The sequence below is a fragment of the Triticum urartu genome, chromosome 1A (genome assembly GCF_056163025.1).
Source record: "Triticum urartu cultivar PI428250 chromosome 1A, HENAU_Tu73, whole genome shotgun sequence".
NCBI classification, from domain to species: Eukaryota; Viridiplantae; Streptophyta; class Magnoliopsida; order Poales; family Poaceae; genus Triticum; species Triticum urartu.
In genome coordinates, this window is record NC_141873.1 from 98,254,262 (window position 1) to 98,278,033 (window position 23,772).

The following is a 23,772-nucleotide window of genomic DNA, read 5'->3' on the forward strand; positions in this document are numbered from 1 at the left end:
GCTTAGGATTGGGTCTTTGTCCATCACATCATTCTCCTAATGATGTGATCCCGTTATCAATGACATCCAATGTCCATGGTCAGGAAACCGTAACCATCTATTGATCAACGAGCTAGTCAACTAGAGGCTTACTAGGGACATGGTGTTGTCTATGTATCCACACATGTATCTGAGTTTCCTATCAATACAATTCTAGCATGGATAATAAACGATTATCATGAACAAGGAAATATAATAATAACTAATTTATTATTGTCTCTAGGGCATATTTCCAACAGTCTCCCACTTGCACTAGAGTCAATAATCCAGTTCACATCGATATGTGATTAACACTCAAGGTCACATCCCCATGTGACTAACACCCAAAGAGTTTACTAGAGTCAATAATCTAGTTCACATTACCATGTGATTAACACTCGATGAGTTCTGGGTTTGATCATGTTATGCTTGTGAGAGATGTTATAGTCAACGGGTCTGAATCTTTCAGATCCGTATGTACTTCGCAAATTTCTTATGTCATCTTGTAGATGCAACTACTATGCTACATTTGGAGCTATTCCAAATAACTGTTCTACTATACGAATCCAGTTTACTACTCAGAATAATCTGGATTAGTGTCAAAGTTTGCATCGGCGTAACCCTTTACGACGAACTCTTTTACCACCTCCATAATCGAGAAAATTCCTTAGTCCACTAGTTACTAAGGATAACTTTGACCGTTGTCCTGTGATCCATTCTTGGATCACTCTTGTACCCCTTGACTGACTCATGGCAAGGCACACTTCAGGTGCGGTACACAGCATAGCATACTGTAGAGAGCCTATGATAAAAGCATAGGGGACGACCTTCGTCCTTTCTCTCTATTCTGCCGTGGTCGAGCTTTAAGTCTTAACTTCATATCTTACAACTCAGGCAAGAACTCCTTCTTTGACTGATCCATCTTGAACACCTTCAAGGTATGTGCTCATTTGAAAGTACCATTAAGAGTTTTGATCTATCCTTATAGATCTTTGTGCTCAATGTTCAAGTAGTTTAATCCAGGCTTTCCATTGAAAAACACTTTCCAAATAACCCTATATGCTTTCCAGAAATTCTACGTCATTTCTGATCAACAATATGTCAACATATATTTATCAGAAATTCTATAGTGCTCCCACTCACTTCTTTGGAAATACAAGTTTCTCATAAACTTTGTATACACCCAAAATCTTTGATCATCTCATCAAAGCGTACATTCCAACTCCTAGATGCTTACTCCATTCCTTAGAAGGATTGCTAGAGCTTTGCATACTTATTAGCATCTTTCAGGATTAACAAAACCTTCTGGTTGTATCACATACAACCTTCCCTCAAAAAAAACGTCGAGGAAACAATGTTTTGACATCCTATCTGCAAGATTTCATAAATAATGCAGTAATCGCTAATATAATTCCAACAGACTCTTAGCATCGCTACGAGTGAGAAAGTCTCATCGTAGTCAACTCCTTGAACTTGTCGGGAAACATCTTAACGACAAGTCGAGCTTTCTCAATGGTGACACTTACCATCATTGTCTGTCTTCCTTTTAAAAATCCATATGTACCTAACAGCCTTACGACCATCAAGTAGCTCTTCCAAAGTCTACACTTTGTTTTCATACATGGATCCTCTCTCGGATTATATGGCCTCGAGCCATTTATCGGAATCCAGTCCCACCACTGCTTCTCCATAGCTCGTAGGTTCGTTGTTGTCTAGCAACATGACTTCCAAGACAGGATTACGTACCACTCTGAAGTAGTACGCATCCTTGTCGTCCTACGAGCTTTGGGAGTGACTTGATCTAAAGTTTCATGATCACTATCATAAGCTTCCACTTCAATTGGTGTAGGTGCCACAGGAACAACTTCCTGTGCCCTGCCACACACTAGTTGAAGAGACGGTTTAATAACCTCATCAAGTCTCCACCATCCTCCCACTCAATTCTTTCGAGAGAAACTTTTCCTCGAGAAAGGACCCGATTCCAGAAACAATCCCTTATTGCTTTCGGATCTGAGACAGGAGGTATACCCAACTGTTTTGGGTGTCCTATGAAGATGCATTTATCCGCTTTGGGTTCGAGCTTATCAGCCTGAAACTTTTCCACATAAGCGTCGCAGCCCCAAACTTTTAAGAAATGACAGCTTAGGTTTCCCTAAACCATAGTTCATACGGTGTCATCTCATCGGAATTACGTGGTGCCCCTTTTAAAGTGAATGTGGTTGTCTTTAATGCCTAACCCATAAACTATCGTGGTAATTCGATAAGAGACATCATGGTATGCATCATATCCAATAGGGTGCAGTTATGATGTTCGGACACACCATCACACTATGGTGTTCCAGGCTGTATTAGTTGTGAAACAATTTCCACAATGTCTTAATTCTGTGCCAAACTCGTAATTCAGATATTCATCTCTATGATCATATCATAGATCTTTTATCCTCTTGTCACGACGATCTTTCAACTTCACCCTGAAATTACTTGAACCTTTCAATAATTCAGACTTATGTTTCATCAAGTAAATATACTCAGTATCTACTCAAATCATCTGTGAAGTAAGAACATAACGATATCCACTACATGCCTCAGCACTCATTGGACTGCGCACATCAAGATGTATTACTTCCAACAAGTTGCTTTGTAGTTCCATTTTACTGAAAACGAGGCTTTCAGTCATATTGCCCATGTGGTATGATTTGCATGTCTCAAGTGATTCAAAATCAAGTGAGTCCAAACGATCCATCTGTATGCATATCTACCAACAAACATGGTTCGCATGTCTCAATCCTTTCAAAAATGAGTGAGTCCAAAGATCCATCAACATGGAGCTTCTTCATGCGTTTTATACTGATATGACTTAAGTGGCAGTGCCACAAGTAGGTGGTACTATCATTACTATCTTATGAACATGTGTATCACTATGATCGAGATTCAATGAACCATTCATTTTAGGTGCAAGACCATTGAAGGTATTATTCAAATAAACAGAGTAACCGTTATTCTCTTTAAATGAATAACCGAATTGCGATAGACATAATCCAATCATGTCTATGCTCAACGCAAACACCAATCTTGATGGTAGAGGGAGCGTACGATATTTGATCATATCAACATTGGAAACACTTCCAACACATATCGTCAGCTCACCTTTAGCTAGTCTCCGTTTATTCCGTAGCTTTTATTTCGAGTTACTAACACTTAGCAACCGAACCGGTATCTAATACCCTGGTGCTACTAGGAGTACTAGTAAAGTACACATCAACACAATGTATATCCAATATACTTCTATCGACCTTGCCAGCCTTCTCATCTACCAAGTATCTAGGGTAATTCTGCTCCAGTGGCTGTTCCCCTTATTACAGAAGCACTTAGTCTCGGGTTTGGGCTCAACCTTGGGTTTCTTCACTAGAGCAGCAGCTGATTTGCCATTTCATGAAGTTTCCCTTCTTGCCCTTGCCCTTCTTGAAACTAGTGGTTTCACCAACCATCAACAATTGATGCTCCTTCTTGATTTCTACTTTCGCGGTGTCAAACATCGCGAGTTGCTCAAGGATCATCATGTCTATCCCTGATATGTTATAGTTCATCACGAAGCTCTAATAGCTTGGTGACAGTGACTATGGAGAACCATCACTGTCTCATCTGGAAGATTAACTCCCACTCGATTCAAGCGATTGTAGTACTCAGACAATCTGAGCACATGCTCAACGATTGAGCTTTTCTCCCTTAGTTTGCAGGCTAAGAAAATCGTCGGAGGTCTTATACCTCTTGACGTGGGCACGAGCCTGAAATCCCAATTTCAGCCCTCGAAACATCTCATATGTTTCGCGACATTTCAAAAACGTTTTCGATGCCTCAACTATATGCCGTTTAACTGAACTATCACGTAGTTATCAAAATGTGTATGTCAGATGTTCGCAACATCCACAGACGACGTTCGAGGTTCAGCACACTGAGCGGTGCATTAAGGACATAAGCCTTCTATGAAGCAATGAGGACAAACCTCAGTTTACAGACCTAGTCCGCATAATTGCTACTATCAACTTTCAACTAAATTTTCTCTAGAAACATATCTAAAACGTAGAACTGAAGCGCGAGCTATGACATAATTTGCGAAGACCTTTTGACTATGTTCAGGATAATTAAGTTCATCTTATGAACTCCCACTCAGATAGACATCCCTCTAGTCATCTAAGTGATTACATGATCCGAGTCAACTAGGCCGTGTCCGATCATCACGTGAGACGGACTAGTCAACATCGGTGAACATCTTCATGTTGATCATATCTACCATACGACTCATGCTCGACCTTTCGGTCTCTTGTGTTCCGAGGCCATGTCTGTACATGCTAGGCTCGTCAAGTCAACCTAAGTGTTTTGCATGTGTTCCGAGGCCATGTCTGTACATGCTAGGCTCGTCAACACCCGTTGTATGCGAACGTAAGAATCTATCACACCCGATCATCACGTGGTGCTTCGAAACGACGAACTTCCGCAACGGTGCACAGTTAGGGGGAACACCTTCTTGAAATTTTATTGAGGGATCATCTTATTTACTACCGTCTTCTAAGCAAATAAGATGTATAAACATGATAAACATCACATGCAATCAAATAGTGACATCATATGGCCAATATCATATTGCTCCTTTTGATCTCCATCTTCGGGGCTCCATGATCATCATCGTCACCGGCATGACACCATGATCTCCATCATCATGATCTCTATCATCGTGTCTTCATGAAGTTGTCTCGTCAACTATTACTTCTACTACTACAGCTAAGGTTAGCAATAAAGTAAAGTAATTACATGACGTTTATGTTGACACGCAGGTCATAAATAAATTAAGACAACTCCTATGGCTCCTGCCGGTTGTCATACTCATCGACATGCAAGTCATGATTCCTATTACAAGAACATGATCAATCTCATACATCACATATATCATTCATCACATCCTTTTGGCCATATCACATCACACAGCATACCCTGCAAAAACAAGTTAGACGTCCTCTAATTGTTGTTTGCATGTTTTACGTGGCTGCTATGGGTTTCTAGCAAGAACGTTTCTTACCTACGCAAAAACCACAACGTGATATGCCAATTGCTATTTACCCTTCATAAGGACCCTTTTCATCGAATCCGATCCGACTAAAGTGGGAGAGACAGACAACCGCTAGCCACCTTATGCAACTAGTGCATGTCAGTCGGTGGAACCAGTCTCATGTAAGAGTACGTGTAAGGTCGGTCCGGGCCGCTTCATCCCACAATGCCACCGAATCAAGATTGGACTAGTAACAGTAAGCATATTGAACAATATCAACGCCCACAGCAACTTTGTGTTCTACTCGTGCATAGAAACTACGCATAGACCTAGCTCATGATGCCACTGTTGGGGAACATAGCATAAATTCAAATAAATTCCTACGTGTCACCAAGATCTATCTATGGAGTCATCTAGCAACGAGGGAGGAGTGGATCTACATACCATTGTAGATCGCGCGCGGAAGCGTTCAAGAGAACGGGGTTGATGGAGTCGTACTCGTCGTGATCCAAATCACCGATGATCCTAGCGCCGAACGGACGGCACCTCCGCGTTCAACACACGTACGGAGCAGCGACGTCTCCTCCTTCTTGATCCAGCAAGGGGGGAGGAGAGGTTGATGGAGATCCAGCAGCACGACGGCGTGATGGTGAAAGTAGCGGGATTCCAACAGGGCTTCGCCAAGCGCTGTGGGAGGAGGGAGAGGGAGGCGCCAGGGCTTAGGTGCGGCTGCCCTCCTTTCCCCCCACTATATATAGGGCCAAGGGAGAGGGTGGGGCGCAGCCTTGGCCCTTCCTCCAAGGAAGGGTGCGGCCAGGGAGGAGTCCATCCTCCCCATGGCACCTAGGAGGTGCCTTCCCCCTTTAGGACTCTTCCTTTCCCTTATCTCTTGGCGCATGGGCCTCTTGGGGCTGGTGTCCTTGGCCCATATAGGCCAAGGCGCACACCCCTACATCCCATGTGGCCCCCGAGGCAGGTGGACCCCCGGACCCCTTTCGGCACTCCCGGTACAATACCGATAATGCGCGAAACCTTTCCGGCAACCAAAACAAGACTTCCCATATATAAATCTTTACCTCCGGACCATTCCGGAACTCCTCGTGACGTCCGGGATCTCATCCGGGACTCCGAACAACTTTCGGGTTACCGCATACTAATATCTCTATAACCCTAGCGTCACCGAACCTTAAGTGTGTAGACCCTACGGGTTCGGGAGACATGCAGACATGACCAAGATGACTCTCCGGTCAATAACCAACAGCGGGATCTGGATACCCATGTTGGCTCCCACATGTTCCACGATGATCTCATCGGATGAACCACGATGTCAAGGACTTAATCAATCCCGTATACAATTCCCTTTGTCTAGCGGTACGATACTTGCCTGAGATTCGATCGTCGGTATCCCGATACCTTGTTCAATCTCATTACCGGCAAGTCTCTTTACTCGTTTCGTAACACATCATCCCGTGATCAACTCCTTGATCACATTGTGCACATTATGATGATGTCCTACCGAGTGGGCCCAGAGATACCTCTCCGTTTACACGGAGTGACAAATCCCATTCTCGATTCGTGCCAACCCAACAGACACTTTCGGAGATACCTGTAGTGTACCTTTATAGCCACCCAGTTACATTGTGACGTTTGGCACACCCAAAGCACTCCTACGGTATCCGGGAGTTGCACAATCTCATGGTCTAAGGAAATGATACTTGACATTAGAAAAGCTTTAGCATACGAACTACATGATCTTGTGCTAGGCTTAGGATTGGGTCTTTGTCCATCACATCATTCTCCTAATGATGTGATCCCGTTATCAATGACATCCAATGTCCATGGTCAGGAAACCGTAACCATCTATTGATCAACGAGCTAGTCAACTAGAGGCTTACTAGGGACATGGTGTTGTCTATGTATCCACACATGTATCTGAGTTTCCTATCAATACAATTCTAGCATGGATAATAAACGATTATCATGAACAAGGAAATATAATAATAACTAATTTATTATTGTCTCTAGGGCATATTTCCAACATGCGCTTGTCCGAAATGTGGGGTAAGTTACAAAAGTAGCCCCACCGATTTGAACTAGGTGGTTCTTTCGGTTCAGGGGTATCACAGGAATTTCGTTTGTCGGGATTTCGCAGGAGGTGGGAGTTTTCGCACGCGTTGTAATTTTGGGATAGCAAGGCACAGGTTGAGATGGAGGGAATTCTAGGAGCACAAAGAGACAAAGAGATATCTTAAAATCTCAGGATAACAAGGCGCCGGTTAAATTTTTCGGACAAGCCTAACGTGTATACTATATCAGATCAATTCACACTTCCCTCAACGAAAAACCCAAAAAGAAATCAATTCACACCACACAAGAGAGTCTAGTCCCGTGTACTGTACCAAATCAATTCGCACTACAAATGCCATTCAAAACTTTGAATCCATGTTATGTTCAATTAAAATATTTCGCTACGTGTATAATGCATGCAACCTGCTACTCAGATAAACATTTTAGTGCATTCCAAACATATATGCTACCACTTCAATATGAACTAAATTTGAATTATTTCTCTATTTGAATAAGATCTACAATTATGATTGTTGTCAATTTAAACCATTTGAATTCATTTCTCTATTTTAATAAGATCTACAATCATCATTATTGTCAAGTTAAACTATAGTTTGTATATTATCTTCATAGCACACCACATGATTAATTACTGTCAAGTTAGATATGAACTATGTGTACTATATGAACTCGAACTCGATTTTTTGAATCCACTTTATGTTGATTTCAAATCACAGTACATTTCAAGGTCTACCTAGATCTTCATAATCTAAACCATGTCTCATATGTATAATGTGTATCACATAATTTATGGTGCCCCGTCCCTACGCCTACAAGTATTTAGATGTGAGTTGCAAATGCCACACATTATCACAAATTCAAATAAAATGCGAGATTGTTTGATATATAGTATGGTTTATTGTCCGATATTTAGTTGTGAGATACAAACGCCACACATTATCACGAATTAAAATAAAATATGAGATTGTTTGATATTTAGCTGTGAGTTGCACGCCACGCATTATCACATTATAGTATAACATGTCCAAAACCACACCACGTGTATCACCGCTATATTCATGCATGCATAGGTTTATAACACTATGATCTCTTATTCAAATATGTGAATCCACTTTCAAATCGAATTATGATCTTTGTTAGTCTCTTACACCCACACAATTCTCTAACCTTTGTAGCTAGCACTAACTTTCTCTCATGCATGCACACGCCCTCCTCGCCCTCCCCCTTCCTCATCATTCTATCCACCACGCACATTTATTTTTTCTTTAGGTCGTTCTCCCACGGTCTCCACAACTCCTTCTTTTTGACACATACTGATCGATAAACCTCTCTAGCGATGTCTGCCTACCACATACACACACACTTTCCATCTCCTCCTTTCTGTGTCCATGCCTCGTGTCTCTGATACGGTCCCACACACGTGTAAACTCTCGCCCCTCTTTTCATCGATCTCACAATCGCACACTCCTCCCCCTATCTAGCTAGTAGGCCTCTTGCACCACCTCCTAGATCCATATCTCTCTCTATCCGTCTCTCTGGGCCTTATTTTCCTCTAACAAATAGATGTACACCGACTGATCTCCCACTATACATATAGCTAGCTATGTCGCTTATAACTCCTTTTCCCCACGCGTCGATCGATCTACCTCATTAGTTATGTCTCTCCCTTCCTTCGACACACAATAATTGATCTACCGATCTAGTTAGGTCTGCTTACCAAACACATGGTCCCCCTTCATCATCCATGCATGCCTCCCACACATCTATCATGCACATGCACACACAGAAACACATCCCCACTCTTCTTCATAATATGTAGTTGTACCCTCAGTTTGTCTAGTAGGCCTCTCCCACCATATCCGAGAAGCAACTCCACCACCCCTCCGACACTCTACCTCTCTCCCCCCCCCCTCTCTCTCCCTCCCTCCCTCCCTCCCTCTCTCTCTCTATCTATCTATCTCTATCTCTCTCTCTGTCCTAGCCTATTTCCCGTCCTTCACTTATCTATGGATGTCAACCGATCTCCCTCAAGACATAGCTAGGTCTCTCCTTCTCAACACATATACGAGTCAATCTACCTCTCTAATTAGGTCTCTGCCCCCTCCCCCCACACACACTGATACATCGAGTGCTCTAGTCATGTCTCCCTGCCACACACAAACTTACCATGTGCCCTCTGATGTTCTGGTAGGTCAGTCGCCCTATATCTTTGTTGTGCACACCACAATTTCAATGGCTCTCTTCATCGATCTCGCACCCACACACTTGATCCTCTCTTCGACTCTATCGATATCTATGACCCCTCCCTCTCTTCTCGTGGTTCGCCCCCTCTATATCAGTACCTAATAATAAAGGAGGAAACTTTCATAGTTCTCCATAAGTCATCATTTTATATCCGTTGATTTTGTGTTAAACACAAAGATTGACGGCTAAGATTTAAAAGGAGTTAGGTTTTTTTCTCCTTCCGTCACCCCTTAAGAGACAAACTTTACATCTTTTTCCGTACAAAAAAACTAACTAGCAAGGCTGCGATTCGAACTCAGGACCACCATATTGATAACACATATAATAACCATCCAACCATATAGCATTATTATTCTTTTTTTCGTGAATTCGCGTTGTGGCGTATCATTCCATTGACAGAAGAGTGAGAGAATACAGTGTTGGTATCCTAGATAGCCGTACACCAAGATGCGGCATTAGGGAGACCAGTGAGCCGGAGAGAGGGGGTTGCTCAGCCCCAAATACAAAGATCAGGTTATAGGGATGATCCTATCTAATCCTTTGGCGCCTGCCCTTCCCAACGCCTAGCCTCGGTCTTGATCGTGTCCAGGAGCTCGCCACTTGAGGGTTGCACACCATCGAAGATGATGCCATTCCAGTGTTTCAAATGGCCCAGACTGTTATAGTGACAAGTGAGGCAAAACCCTTGCGGAGGCAGGAGGGGGCGGCCAAGGCGCTAGCGGACCACTAGTCGAAGAGCCCGGTCAGGCCATCCGGTGGCGCAATCGGTAGTCTGCACCAGGAAAGGACTTCATGCCAGGTGATGCGCGAAAACACACATCCGGCAAGGATGTGGTGCAGAGTTTCGCCATCCTGGGCACAAAACTGGCAGACAGTAGGGTGCGGCAGCCCTCGGTGCACCAAGCGATCAACAGTCCAGCACCAGTTTTTAGAAGCAAGCCAGAGAAAGAACTTGACGTTGAGCGGTGCCTAGCTGCGCCAAATGAGTTTCCAGATGGGCGTTGTTGTTGAGCCAACGAACATGGCGGTGTAGCAAGAATTGGCAGTGTATGCACCCTTCAAGGACCATCGCTAGGTAAGGGTATCCGGGGTGGAGGAGAGGGAAATCAGCCGAAGGCGGCGCCATACATTGACGTACTTGAGGGTAGCCAGCGGTCCGAGGGTGCCGGCAATGTCGGAGATCCAGCTCTGGTTGTGGAGGCCTTCGCTAACAAGGTTGTGGATAGCATCGTTATTCTTCAATAGAGATAAAATCTATGTGTACGTACTGGATGGATGGAGACTATGGGCCAGCACATCAGCATTGCATGGCTCCGACATTATACAAACTAGCAGAATGCCTGTGCTTTGCTACGGGCAATAATACGGATAAACAAATATACTAATATTTAGGAAAAGATGTGCATACCCTCCTTACCAAAGGAATTGAATGTGCATACCCTCCTTACCAAAGCAATTGAATGTACATATGTTGCCACTGGATAATATAAATATTATGTAACCACACATTGTTTTACTATTGTTATATAGAGAACCCCGACGTTTTCTATCTAGAGGGAGCTTTTGCCTTCCTCATTTCCTATTTTCAAGACGTTTCTTTCTACACTCACCTTGCTAATATACATGTGATTTTTTTCTCCTCTATTCATCCTTCTCCATCAGACCATCGGATCTAATGAACTATGCCACTATATTTTTGTCACTACATCTTTGTTATGCTCCTTGATCATCCCCTTAGGGAAGCACCAACACTTGGTACTTAGGACATGCGCCAGGATCAGAAACCTGGCCGATTGGCACTTATCCCTCTCTCGGAACAGGCTTTCGCCCCGCTTTAAGCAATGAACCAAAGTACACGGCCGAACGATACAATATAGCGTGGAGGTCCCCAAGATACAACATGAGCCTAGAACAAGCCTAACACCTCACCGAGGCACGAAAAAAGACCCCCGAGCTCAATGACAACGCCCCCGAGAGGGTGACGGCGCAAAACGTCGCCGAATGTCAGTGTCAGATATAGCGTCAGCGTGAGACATTTCCATATGACAAAGGCAAAGTCACATTTGGTACAAACTTAGATCTGATTTTCTACCATCCTCCATCATGTGGTACCATATTCCCTGAAAACTAATACCAATAAAATGCATGACTTGTAGAAGTCGTCAATAACGAATGCTGAAGTCTAGTAAAAATTTGTGTTTTTCTATAAACATGCTAAAAACCATAGAATAAGCCATTCCCAACATTTGATATCACAAAAAGATAAACTTAGCAAGTTTAAAAGGGCTAAATCACCTTCTTTTGAAACATGAAGTAAATCATGAGGAGCATACATTTTGCCTCCATTTCTTAAAACTGGGTCACAAACCGCAGATAGTTTGAACATATATTAGCAAATTCTGTTAAGAATTCATCTATGAAGACACAATAAGATTTTGTACAAAAGAATAACCATAGGGATAGTGGAAGGTGAGAAAAGGTTGTGAATGGAAACAGAGCCAACGTAGTCTGAATAGCATAAATAGCATGGTACATAAAAAAACTATTGAGAAAATAAATAAATATCCCTATGGTTAGAAGGAGATTTATTTATTACACCACTACAAGCACATCCTACAAGGAGATGATGCTAATTATTTGCTCAATAGGGATAAACTTGTTTAATTTTGTGATTTTTTTATAACAAGTTGATTTTGATTACAAACCATAGGGAGATGATGCTCATTATTTTGATTACATCATCTCCTTGTAGGGTTTAATTACATAAAAAATCAACTTCACTTATAAAAAAATCACAAAACCATAGGGATATTTATAATCCTTCATGTTATAAAAAAAACTATTGAGAAAATCAATAAACCTTCTTTAATTTTGATTACACCACTACAAGCACACCCAAATCCACAAAAAGAACAAAAAATAAATCACAAAACCTTCTTCACGGCTCTACCTCTCTCCACCATGCGGCCTGGACAGAAGTTTGGCCATATCTAGGGTCTTGACTTCATAGGCTATTTATCCCGAGAATGCTTGACATGGACGTCCTACTGCATATCAATCCCACTCGTCGGTGGATGAATTTTTGGTGCAGGCTGGGAGCATGACCTGGGAAATGGCGTCGACTGATTTCTGCAAATGTTAGAGTAATAATATATGACATGCAACTTACACAAAGCATTACCGTCAAGTTCGTATGTGAAAGGAGCTTTTAATGATATAATTTTCATATTATACATGTCATGTGTTATTAATCTTATCAATAGTCAATAACGGTCTTGAAAAACGCGTTAGGCCCTATATAGATGGAAGGAGGGAGTACAAATTATAAAATTTCTTAAAAAACAAACAAAAACACCTTTAGTTGTATCTAAATGCCCAATGTCAGTATAAAAATGGGGCAACAAATAGAAAAGAGGCCAATAACTTCATTTTTATTTATTATTTGCGAATGAGGCCAATCGCTTCATTAAATGAACACACTAAAGGCAATATTTCCTTTCTCGGTATCTCATAATCTGTCATTCCAGCATTCAAGTCTTAAATTCTCAAGCAAGCATTTTCTCCAAAAGCCAATTCGGTGAAAAATTCATACTGCAAGTAAATTAGAGAATAGATGAAAGTATCTTACAAGAACTACTTGTATGTTTTTAATCGACAAAAGCTAGTCCATATGGTCGAGCTTCTAAGATGCCAACAACAGGTTTAAACATTTTCTTCTTTTTGGTTTCTGGCAAAGATTAAAATCGCGGGCGAGAGGGAATCGCGGCCGGGATTTTTGCAGCGACGATTAAGGAAATAATGGTGCAATCGCCTGATCTCCCGCTATTTACTGAGCCATGCAAATCGGGGGGCGGTTTCAGATCCGTGATACCTTAGATTTCACCCGTGATTTTAATCTTTGGTTTCTGGATAAAATTTGTGCATGGACATAAGCTAAAATCACATGTAAGTGCAATGAGGCAGGGAGAGAAAGAGATAAAAGGAAACTGACAAGTACAATTTTTTTGCTCCCAGCAACATATCTCCCAAATATGTTTCCATCCCAGACCATATCTCTACTACAAAATCCTTGCTCCTAGCTTCTCCAACATGCCCCTTGCAGACAGAGCCGTTGAGAAAACTATATCCAAAAACAGTTGAGAAAATAACTCTTCAGACCCAAGAGGCCAAGACCCGTGTTGCCCCACCTCCCACCATGATCCGTCCTCCAAACTCCGTTGCAACGCCTGCCACTCTGCTGGTTCCCTGCCCAGCTTCCCTTATCTGCTCTGCCAACACACTTCACCATGCCTGCATCCACCCAGCTCGCAACGATCCTGGCCACTCACGTCCTCTGCCACAATTTGGCGGTCGTTCGTATGCCCTTCGCTCGTCCATCTCGAACAAAAGCTTCACAGGTGCATGGTCAGGCTGGCAAAGTGAGATTTGGGTGGATCAGACTGTGTTCACAACCAAATCCATTCCACTGCTAAAAGTGCTAGTAGCAAAGACTACTCATGCGTAGTAGGAAAAATATCCTCAACACATCTTGTCAGTTTTCTATTATGATTTCAGATATGCTCGTAACCAATCCCTAGCTGATATAGCTAGGAAAGGTCACAAGTGTTCCTTAAAAAACACAAGATCCTCCATTAAGGTATACTTTCTGTTTGGTCGAGCCATTTCAGCTAAGCCATCGAATTCTTTTGGTAAATTCAGAATCATGATTCCTCAGACCTGACGATCTGGCATACTATTCCACTATATTCTGAACAATATTTAAACCTGGGTTTAGACTAAGATTAGTCCACAACCTGATTATGTATCTCTCGTCTGTCTAGTATCTCAACACTTTATGATTAAACCATAAACATTGTAATATACTGGAAAAGCACCATCAACCGCAGTAAAATTCAGAAAACCTGAATACTGTACCCGTGATCTATTTCCGCATTCTATGTGCAACCTCAACTACGATAAACAATTCATGCCCGATGACCACCTGTTTAGAACCAATGATCAATCTAAGTGAAAGTTCCCAATACGAGGTGCAATACATAGTTTACAGAATCACATCGACAAAACGAACTGCAAAACTATCTTCTTCACCAAACGAACTTGCATAAGCTAACGAAAACAGGTAAATAATCCAGCTCCATAAATGCGGTGCAAAGCAGACTACATAACAATATCTGAAAATACACCGCAAGTTTAACCATAGTAAGAATCGAGAAAACATAACATTTCCTATTGCCTGCAGGCACTTTAGCACAGAAGCATCAATACGAACACAATCATCTTAAATTCTTAATCCATACCAAATAGTTCAATGATTCCTCATAGTTCAAATAGAGAGTTCATAAATAGTGGTAATGATGAGTAATACAACACACATTTTACAGGTGTAGATAAAATTAACAACCGATCACGCGCAATGTACAATTTTTTTTTAATAAACATACAAACTCAATGGATCAATCGAGCAAGACGGTCTTTCATCACACAACATTGCGTACCTGGCAGAGGTCCCTGCGTCCAGCGCCCTCACATTGTATCTGTATACCTATGTACCTATGATTCAGGATAGGTGAAGCATACAAACGATCAGAAAAATATAGAAAAATGACCAGAACATAAATACCTGTGATGTTCGGTGATGTAGGGCATGGCCTTGCGCCGCTCCTCGCTGCAAGAAACGATGTTCAGGACAGGTGAAGCATACAAACGATCAGGAAATACAGAAATGAACAGAAAACTCCACAAAACGAACAGAATGTAAATATCTGTGATGTTCCGTGATGTAGGGAACGATTGACACGGCCTTGCCGGTCCTCACTGACCGCAGACCACCCCCTGACCCTACTGTTCCGCGATGGCGGCGGCGGCGTCCTCCAACAACCACGCCCTCCCTCAAGTCCTGCCCTCACCTGGGGTTTCGCGATGGCGGTGGGCGGCGGCGGAGGTGGCGGTCTCAGAGGTCAGCGGAGGCGGCGGAGGCAGCGACCCAAGGAATCCTGGTCCCGTGATGGTGGCCACGACGGAGTAATCCCACAACCACGCCATTGTGACTCCGTGTCGGTTGGCGGCACTATCGCTGGATGTAGCAGACCACTCCATTCCTGCCCAGCAGGATAGCCCCCGGCGCGAGGGCGAACACCACAACGACGGCGAGGATCGCAGCGAAGGTGCCGGCGCGATGGGTCCCTGCCGAGGCGGGGGTCGCCATCCGAATGATAGTCGAGGCGAGGGAACATGAGGAGGCAGAGGGAGGGAGAAAGGGCGCGGCGGCTGGGTCGGGGAGATGTGCGGCGGCTGGGCAGCGATGGGGAATTGGTGATACGTGCTTGTTTTTGCAGCGTGATGCGGGGGTTAAAACCGGTCGGGGGAGGGGAGAGGGTACACGATGGGAGGAAAAAACAGATTGTATGGGGGGAAAATCGGTGGGGTGGGGTGGTGTGATCGATTCCCTCGATCGGTGGGTGGGCTGCGAGCGAACGAAACCATGTACGGACTGCGTAATCCCTACTCCTAATTACCAAATATTACATGATTGAATTCAATCGACACTTACCAAAGTAAGCATGAATAAATGGGAAGAGGATCGGATGCGATTCGATTTTAGTTGAGAAGGAGAAAGAAATTAAAATGTGGGAAGGTGATCTCACGTAAGAAGGTAAGCAAATCATGATGTGATTGTTGAATCCTTAATTACCTAAGAATTAAATGAGCATCTATCAAAGAAAGCGCAAGAATTATTACCTGATATATAAACCGATGAAGTGGGGAGGGGACGAAAAAAAATCTACGAAAAAATCCAGCGAATGTGGGACAAAAAAAAACCATGATAGGTGGGACGAAAATTAACCGACGGAGACTACCAACTGCTCCATTATCTCTACTAGTAGAGTGCCCGTGCGTTGCCACGGGCTCTTGAAATAGTTTATCAGAGTTACATGTTAAAATGCACACATACAAACAATATAACACAAACTGAAGTCCATTATTGCAATGTAACAAGCTGAGTGATGTTACAACTTAACATCTATTACAAAAAAAAATATCCAGATGATGCGCTTAAGAAATTCTTTCACAATATCAGGAAAGTTTCCTCTAGCTTCATTCCCGCGATGTTTTAGCAAGTATAATAAAAATTGCTTCCTCAATTCATACCCATCCTGCAGAAAAAATAAATGTAGTTAGTATGAAAAAATCACAGAGAAGGTCTTAAAAAATGTAACCCACAATACTCACCGCGCAAACGGCTTGACCAATTCTTTACCATTCCACCAGAGCATAAAATGAAAAACAAAATAGCCAGACACATTCCTGGAAAACTTTCAATTAATATTATAAATAATATAATGATACGAAAAGTAAATATTCTTATTATGAATTCATTACCCGTCTATACTCGATGGAACACCGGCCGGAAACAAACGATGCCATTTAGATATATCAGAATTCCACCCAGGCAGCTTTATTTCGAGTGCTTCTTTGAAATCTCTTGAAAAACTTTTTAATTTCAGTGAATGCCTCAAGTTTTTATCCTCTGACAATTGTGATGATTGAATAGGATCCATAATATGTAGACGACGTGCCTCTTTGTCGATGATGTACAGGATGTATCGGCCGATGGATGCATAGGAAAGATAAATCTACAAGTGGAGCTATTAGAAACAAAAACAAACTATGATAACAATGGTCAAAATATTTTATTTACCTTATTGCAAGATGAGATGTCGGTCTCCATCCCAGACCAGCTATCAAATAATGTTGCCAACGTCTGGATAGTTTCCTTCTCACAAAACTTCTGACCTCGTGTTGAATCTAGCAGCATGGACTAAGTAGAAGAAAAAAAATATTGTTTCAACATGTTGATACTAATGGCACCTAGAATGAAGAGTTATGGTAACTTATACAAAATCGTAGATCCATGTAGTGTATAGGAGGGTCTGTGAACAATACTCCCTCGTCACATGCCAGCATAAGCACGGCGGTGTTGAAGCAATCATTGTCCATGAGTTGCTCCATGTTAAGTATGCACTGAAGTTTCTTAAGACTTAAACTCATTGGATCGGGTGTGGAGCTCCGGACCCACACCTTCCTGTAATTTGGATGGTAAGAAGAACAATAATATACATCCGCATATTAAATATTGATACATGATACTTACTCCAAACATCCAGCATCATTGATCGACATGATGTAGCTACAGAGGCCGGCAAGTATTTCACGTTGGTCCGTGGGAATGATAGTGATTGGGGCGGGACGTTTCTCTTCGACAACGTCAGATGGATTATCCAGGATCTCAAGATCAGAATTAGCATGGAGCAGACAAGTTTCTTCGCTAAGAGGTTGATGGTACACGGGACATCCTTTTAACTTATTAAGCTCTGAATCGAGCAAAATAATTGCTAATTTTTGTCGAAAATGTTTCATATCCTCCTACAAAAAAAATTGAAAAAAAATTATAAGATATTTTGATAAAACATTATGAGATAATGTATAAAACCTAAATACCTGCGTAAACTGGTCTGACAGTCCATGTGGTGTCCAGTATTCCATATAATTTAGCATAAACAATCCACATGATACGCTATAATATTATTATAAAATAATGCTTTAGAATATCACACAGATGAATCTAAAAACAAAGTATTGAAACAACTGCTTACCCATCGGTTTGTATTGCCTCCTGAATTTGCTCTACAACCGTCCATTTTGTAACATTGAGATCAGGCCACTTATGACCTTTGATAAACTCCGGACTATGCTCTGCAAGTTTCAGCCATTTCTCGAGTCCTAATAACTTTTATGTATATACGAAAAATGTTAAGGATAAAGTTAAACAAAATAAATGCTAAGATGAGAAAAGAAATAGATAGTTACCGTAGTAGAAAGGTCATTGCGTTTGACATTCTCACCAAGTGAGTCCAATACTTGGATCTCTCGTTGTTTGGCGTTGGCAACTGCTAGATACCAATGGTAGCCCGGCATGTTAATCGGAATGAACAACTGGTGTAAATAAGATACAAGTCACAGTCACAATTAGATATAGTTATTAATAAATCATTAAACATATGAACTAAATAAAAACAATCCATAATTATATGCATGGATTACGAGACAAAAACTAACCATATTTTGTTGTAGATAACTATTAACATGACGCACGATGCGACGATATTTTGATGGGTCTATGTCTCTTTCCCTGTCTTCTTTTATCTAGCCGGATACAAACGTGCTAATAATGTGTACCTTTTCACCCGCCCTGTCTTGTAAATTCTCATGAGCAAGCATGCAATATATGTAAGTATTTATCACCTGCAAACAATATTTAAATTATATTTATACATTATGATATTATATATAATCAACTAATTACAAAGATTGTGCAATTGGTCTTACACCATCATGTAAGAACATGTCATTTTTAATAAGGCATTCCAAATCGTCAGTTGCTAACATGGCATCTCCAATATCCACAAACTGGGTATTCTTAGGGGCAGACTTGATTGATTCGATGACTGTAATATCTCTAGGGGTACAACATAGTCTATGAAATTCATAAAAAAGTGAGCTAGCTTATTAAACAATAAAAGCCAAATTAGTTGAATACAAAAGACAATATCACAAATAAATGTTGATAATAATATAAAAAAATACCTTGTGGGATAACATGTAAATTAGCATCCTTTTTTGGTTTATTATGAGATATAACCTCTTTTAACGTGATTATGTTGTGAATTTCCGGCCCCTTGCAGCGACATTGCATCTGAACCCTCAATGGATTCTTTCCGTGCATCTCCAGAGTCCATATCCATGTATACTATATCCTGAAAAAACAAAAATATAAATACACCATTCATTTTATCGTATATAACATAGATACAGAGTAAGGTTAGCTATATGCACCTCTTCTCGCAGTGTTTCAGTGCGGTCTGTCATCGTTGCATCCGTGCGTATGTCGGAACCCATCAATTTATATCTATGCTAAAATATATTTAATATTTTTTACTACATCATAAAACTATATATAATATATAATACAAAACAACTGTTTTATCTGATAATAAGAAAAGCATTTGGTTATATTAGAAAACAATGCTTGTTAAATCATTTTACAAGCAGAACAATTTGGGGAAAACAAAAATCTATAATGTTCATATAAGTTAGTAGGCGTTTAAAATTGCTTAAACTATTTTAAATTAAATGATAGGCTACGGAAAATTGACAAACAGAAACTAAAACAAACAACCCAACATTAACAAAGTTTATTTGTTTCATCTATATTTTTTTGTGATACCCTTAATATATGTAACAAGCATAAAAATATTTATTTTCATGAACCAGGTTTATATATATAGAATTTTGTTTATTTACAAATCAATAATTACGATTTTTTGTTTAATATCATTTTGTGAGGTACAAAAAAAATTACAAACAAAATCATCCCAGCATTAATAACAAGAATACCATGATGAATTATATATGATGAAATATAAATGATATTTCCTACTGCATCATATTATTATATGTAGTATATAATAAACCATTTTGATATTATTATAATTATATGTAACACAACTTATTCGTATGCAAAAATGTTGTTTAAATAAATATTATGAGAAGCCAAATTTATTTTATATTATATTTCCTAATAAAAAATATTTGTAACACAACTTATTGGTATGCAAAAAATAAAACCAATTTCATATTATTAGAAATATATGTTGTTTAAATAAATGTCATACGCCATGTTCCTAATTTTTTTTCATAGTTTTCAAAAAATGTTCATGATATTTGAAAAATATTTTTGCTTTTTACATAAATGTTCTTGATATTTTGATTATTCATAATGTTTTTTTCAAATTATGCAGGTGTTATTGTTTTTAAAATAAAACTGATGTATATTATCAAAAAATGTTAGGTATTTTCAAAAATTCTTCCTCAAATTCGAAAAAATTTAATTGCTTTTTAGAAATTTTTTATGGATTTACCTATAAAGGTTCTGACTTTTCAAAAATTGACTTGGATTTTAAAAAATAGTTATTTTTTATTGAAATTAGTTCTCAAATTCAATACAATGTTAATATCTTAAAAACTTGTTCACGTTTATGAAAATATTATGGACTTTTTAAAATGGTTACGATTTTCAAAGTTTGTTCTTAATATTCAAAAAATGTTTGTGCTTCTAAAGAACTGTTCACACTTCCGAAATTGTTCATTTTAAAAAATAAGGATGTCATTTTCCAATGTTTTTGAAATATTTATAAACTGTTTGTGGTCAAAAAACCTTTCAAATTTATAATTTTTTTTATTTGTTAAAAAGTTTTTTCTCAAAATTCATAAAAAAAATAGGTTTGGAAAATTTGTTTGCTTTTTCATTTTTGCTATCTACTTTCAAAAGCATTCATGTTTTCAAGAGAGAAATAAGGTGATGAAGCAGAAAAGAAAGAAAAATAAAATAAAAAGGAAAATATTTTGGGCCGGCCGAGTCGGGACGAAGCCTTTGCGTGCCCAGCCGCCCGCCGCGCGACGGCCCACCTCCCCCGCTGCGGCCGCGCTTGGCGTTCCACCTACCCGCCCCTCGGCCCACCTCCCCGCCTCTCCACCTACCCCGCCGCCCACCTTATCCAATCCCTCCGCTCCACTCCCCTCCACTCGCTCCTCTCCCCTCCACTCACTCCCTCGTCGCCCCAGTTTTCCCTCCGCCGTCGCGTCGCCGCGTGCATCCACGGGCTGGCGTCCGCGCGGCTCCGCCCGGCGACCGCCGCATCAGGCCCTCTCCTCTCCAATCAGTGGCAACCTATCGCCCTCTCACCTCACCCCCGACGCATCACCGCGCACCTCGCCGAGAACGCAACCACCAAGACTCCGCCCGGCGACAGCTGCATCTCCGGCGAGCCGTGTGTGGCTGAGGGGACGCACGCATAGAGCTTCATCGCACATGCGCGGGTGCTGGATCCGGTGGCGGTCCGTTCAGATCCGCCATGTTGCTGGTCTCCGGCGATGTCAAGGTCGAACCGAGGTGGGGTGCATCGATCTGCAACGACATTAGCTACGGTACGCGCGTCCGAACCATTTCCTCCTCTACTTCTTCCATTTGTGGAATCCCTGGCCTGATCTCGTCCTCGCCTTCTGTTTCGAGGCGGCTCCCCGACGGCCAAGCCATGGCCAAAGTGGTGCATCCTGTCGTCTTCATCGCCGGCAAGAAGCAACACCACGAGGTGCAGTCACGGTGGTCTACCACTCCGCCGTCTTCCGCAACCCATCCCCACTTCCGTGGCAAGGTGAGACAAACAGCCCCTCCCCCGTCCTCCGTCCCCACTAATGGCCGTAGGTCCGCGGTTTGCTGTAGTTTAGGGCTAGCTACGTGATCGTGTACTGCTAGAAAGTTAGCTTTAGGAGAAGAGAGAGGGATTTGAGACAACAGATCGAGTGTTGCCGTGTGGAGTGTTGGGTATCTTTTGCACTTGCTCCATCAGCATAGTGCTACTATTTCATATCATTGATTGATGATTTGTTTTTTCATAATTGAATTGGCGAATGATGAAAAGGTGTAATGTTCAGGGATTTTTGCTGGATGATTTGTTGATCCAGTTTAATTTTAGTAGGCATCTGGGTACTGTTTATGAATTGATAGTGCACCTTGCTTAAATCCTACAGTATTATTTATACTTTTCTGAAACAATCTTCTCTGGATTTCATACAAACAAGTGGATTGGTTCGAGTCCACAACAATGTGCCTTGCTTAAATCCTACAGTATTATTTATATATTGCTTTTGGTTTTAGTTAAGCTAACATCACCAATCTTTTAATGATAGCTGGGCTTGGGCTAGTGCACAAGTTATGGCCCAGTTTTTTTACTTAGTATTTTTGGTTTCTTAATGTTATTAGGAGACCCATTTATTCCAGCCGCACTTTATGGAAATATAATAAACTAAATAGCAGACAGTGCTATGATGTCAATAGTCATCTGGTTATGAAGCTGTCATTTTAATCATGAAATAGTCACTATTAGATCTTTCTTTCAATTACTGGAAAGAATTTTGTGTCTTACCACCCCATATTGAATTTGTGCTAACTATACACAAATTGGGCCGAACTGGGATCATGGTATTTAACCATGATAAGCTAAAGGTAGTTTAAACATGTTTAATAAAGTCACTTTTGCTTCTTCTTGTTGTGATATATTGTACTATTATATGGTCAGTTAGAAGATGAAAACTATATTTGTTGGAGTTGAGCTTAAACTAATTTCTTCATGTTGTTGATGTTTTTTGTGGTTTCATGCACTTTTGTTCGTGAACTTGGAGACAACTTGGAGACTATGCTTATTGGACAGGCTGCTTCTTGGCAGTGCAAAGTAAGCAGAACAACCCACACAACCAAGCAATCAAAGTAAGTAAAAGCAGCACAATATGTATGCATTTTATGTACATAGGTATGATACGCTCATTTACTCACATTGATTTTGACTAAACTTTATTGTGCAGTAGGAGTAGTTGCTAGAAGAAAACTTTGTTGAAAGCTCATCGATGTGCCAACTTTTGATAGTCAAGGTATTGTTTCTGAAAATAGTTTGCTTAGCTTCAGTGTTGTTGGATTCAATATATATTGAGCTATGTTTTTGGTGCTACAAGGAAATCCTGGACACTTACAATCAAGTTGGGCATACATGTCAACTCATTTTTGAGGAACCACATATATATATCAATTATGTGAGGTGAGGGGATAGAGTTGTCAAGGCAAATTATAAGTAAAACTACTTGACCTAAAAATTTCTTATCTACTGCTTGCTATCAAAACTCAGTGTCTACTGTTTGCCATAAAAACTTCTTGTCTACTGCTTTGTCATGTTTCGTTTTTTAGTACATATGTACATGTGTGTGGTGAGCTTCATGTCTGAAATTTGCATTGTGCTTACAAGTCAATAAGGCATCTAATGCCAAATAATATTATTTATCTTCACTTGTACATTAGAGTCATCTAATAACAGAGGTCAATGATGTGACCATATCTTCATGAGTTAGAGACACTACAAGTCCTTAGAGTCATCTAATGACAATAATTATTTTGGTAATCTTTGCCAAAGGATGGGTTTTTCTGGTGGAAGTTTGCTTGGCTATGAAAATAGTTTGCTTGCCTATGCAGTCCAGAATATATGATGAATCTATTTTTCTTCAGTTGTAGCTCACCTAATAGGACATGATCATAATAAAATAACTATTATACTTTTTGAGAAGATACAGATCAAGAAATCTTCATACCTAGATGAACTCGCCTTCTTGATCCTCCTCTGGAATTTTTCCTCTAGGACTGGCTAATTTGATATTTTGCTATCTGTGATGGGCGAAGGGAGAGAAAGGAGGGGGAGGAGGGATGGCATAGGTTA

General features: G+C 40.8%; 2 protein-coding genes across 25 annotated transcripts in view; one reads left to right on the forward strand and one right to left on the reverse strand.

Annotated features, from left to right (window-relative positions):
* Positions 1-12,120: 12,120 nt before the first annotated feature.
* LOC125549453 (uncharacterized) lies at positions 12,121-15,775 on the reverse strand. Of its 18 annotated transcripts, XM_048712899.2 has the most exons (5): positions 15,301-15,775; positions 15,015-15,059; positions 14,890-14,936; positions 14,309-14,375; positions 13,350-13,804 (listed from the first exon to the last, which is right to left on the reverse strand). In XM_048712899.2, the coding sequence occupies exons 1-4, from the start codon at positions 15,488-15,490 to the stop codon at positions 14,316-14,318; spliced, it is 342 nt and encodes a 113-aa protein (XP_048568856.1). In that variant the 5' UTR covers positions 15,491-15,775; the 3' UTR covers positions 13,350-13,804; positions 14,309-14,315. The 18 variants fall into 18 exon arrangements, 8 of the variants coding, with proteins under 8 accessions (XP_048568853.2, XP_048568826.2, XP_048568856.1 ...); XR_015599246.1 differs by lacking the exons at positions 13,350-13,804; positions 14,309-14,375 and adding an exon at positions 12,121-12,523 and having other exon boundaries at positions 14,890-14,944; positions 15,301-15,391; XM_048712896.2 differs by lacking the exons at positions 13,350-13,804; positions 14,309-14,375 and adding an exon at positions 12,122-12,523.
* Positions 15,776-21,518: 5,743 nt separating this feature from the next.
* LOC147990228 (cyclin-B1-5-like) overlaps positions 21,519-23,772 on the forward strand; it is a 29,218-nt gene continuing 26,964 nt past the window's right edge. For 6 of the 7 annotated variants that reach the window (XR_015599248.1, XM_087514554.1, XM_087514540.1 and 3 more), the window contains exons 1-2: positions 22,599-22,778; positions 22,874-22,939. The gene's annotated coding sequence lies outside the window, so the exon portion shown is untranslated. Of the gene's footprint in view, positions 21,667-22,598; positions 22,779-22,873; positions 22,940-23,772 lie in introns of those variants that run through there. The other variant, XM_087514548.1, reaches the window with a different exon arrangement.

What these genes read in the sequence shown, in the direction of transcription:
- LOC125549453 (XM_048712863.2), bottom strand. Translation starts at nt 15,490, where the DNA reads ATGGAGTGGTCTGCTACATCCAGCGATAGTGCCGCCAACCGACACGGA. An exon ending in CCGCCATCGCGAAACCCCAG is followed by an intron (nt 15,060 to 15,300) that starts GTGAGGGCAGGA and finishes CGTTTCTTGCAG; the next exon opens with CGAGGAGCGGCGCAAGGCCA. An exon ending in GACGCAGGGACCTCTGCCAG is followed by an intron (nt 13,805 to 14,889) that starts GTACGCAATGTT and finishes TCACTTTGCCAG; the next exon opens with CCTGACCATGCACCTGTGAA.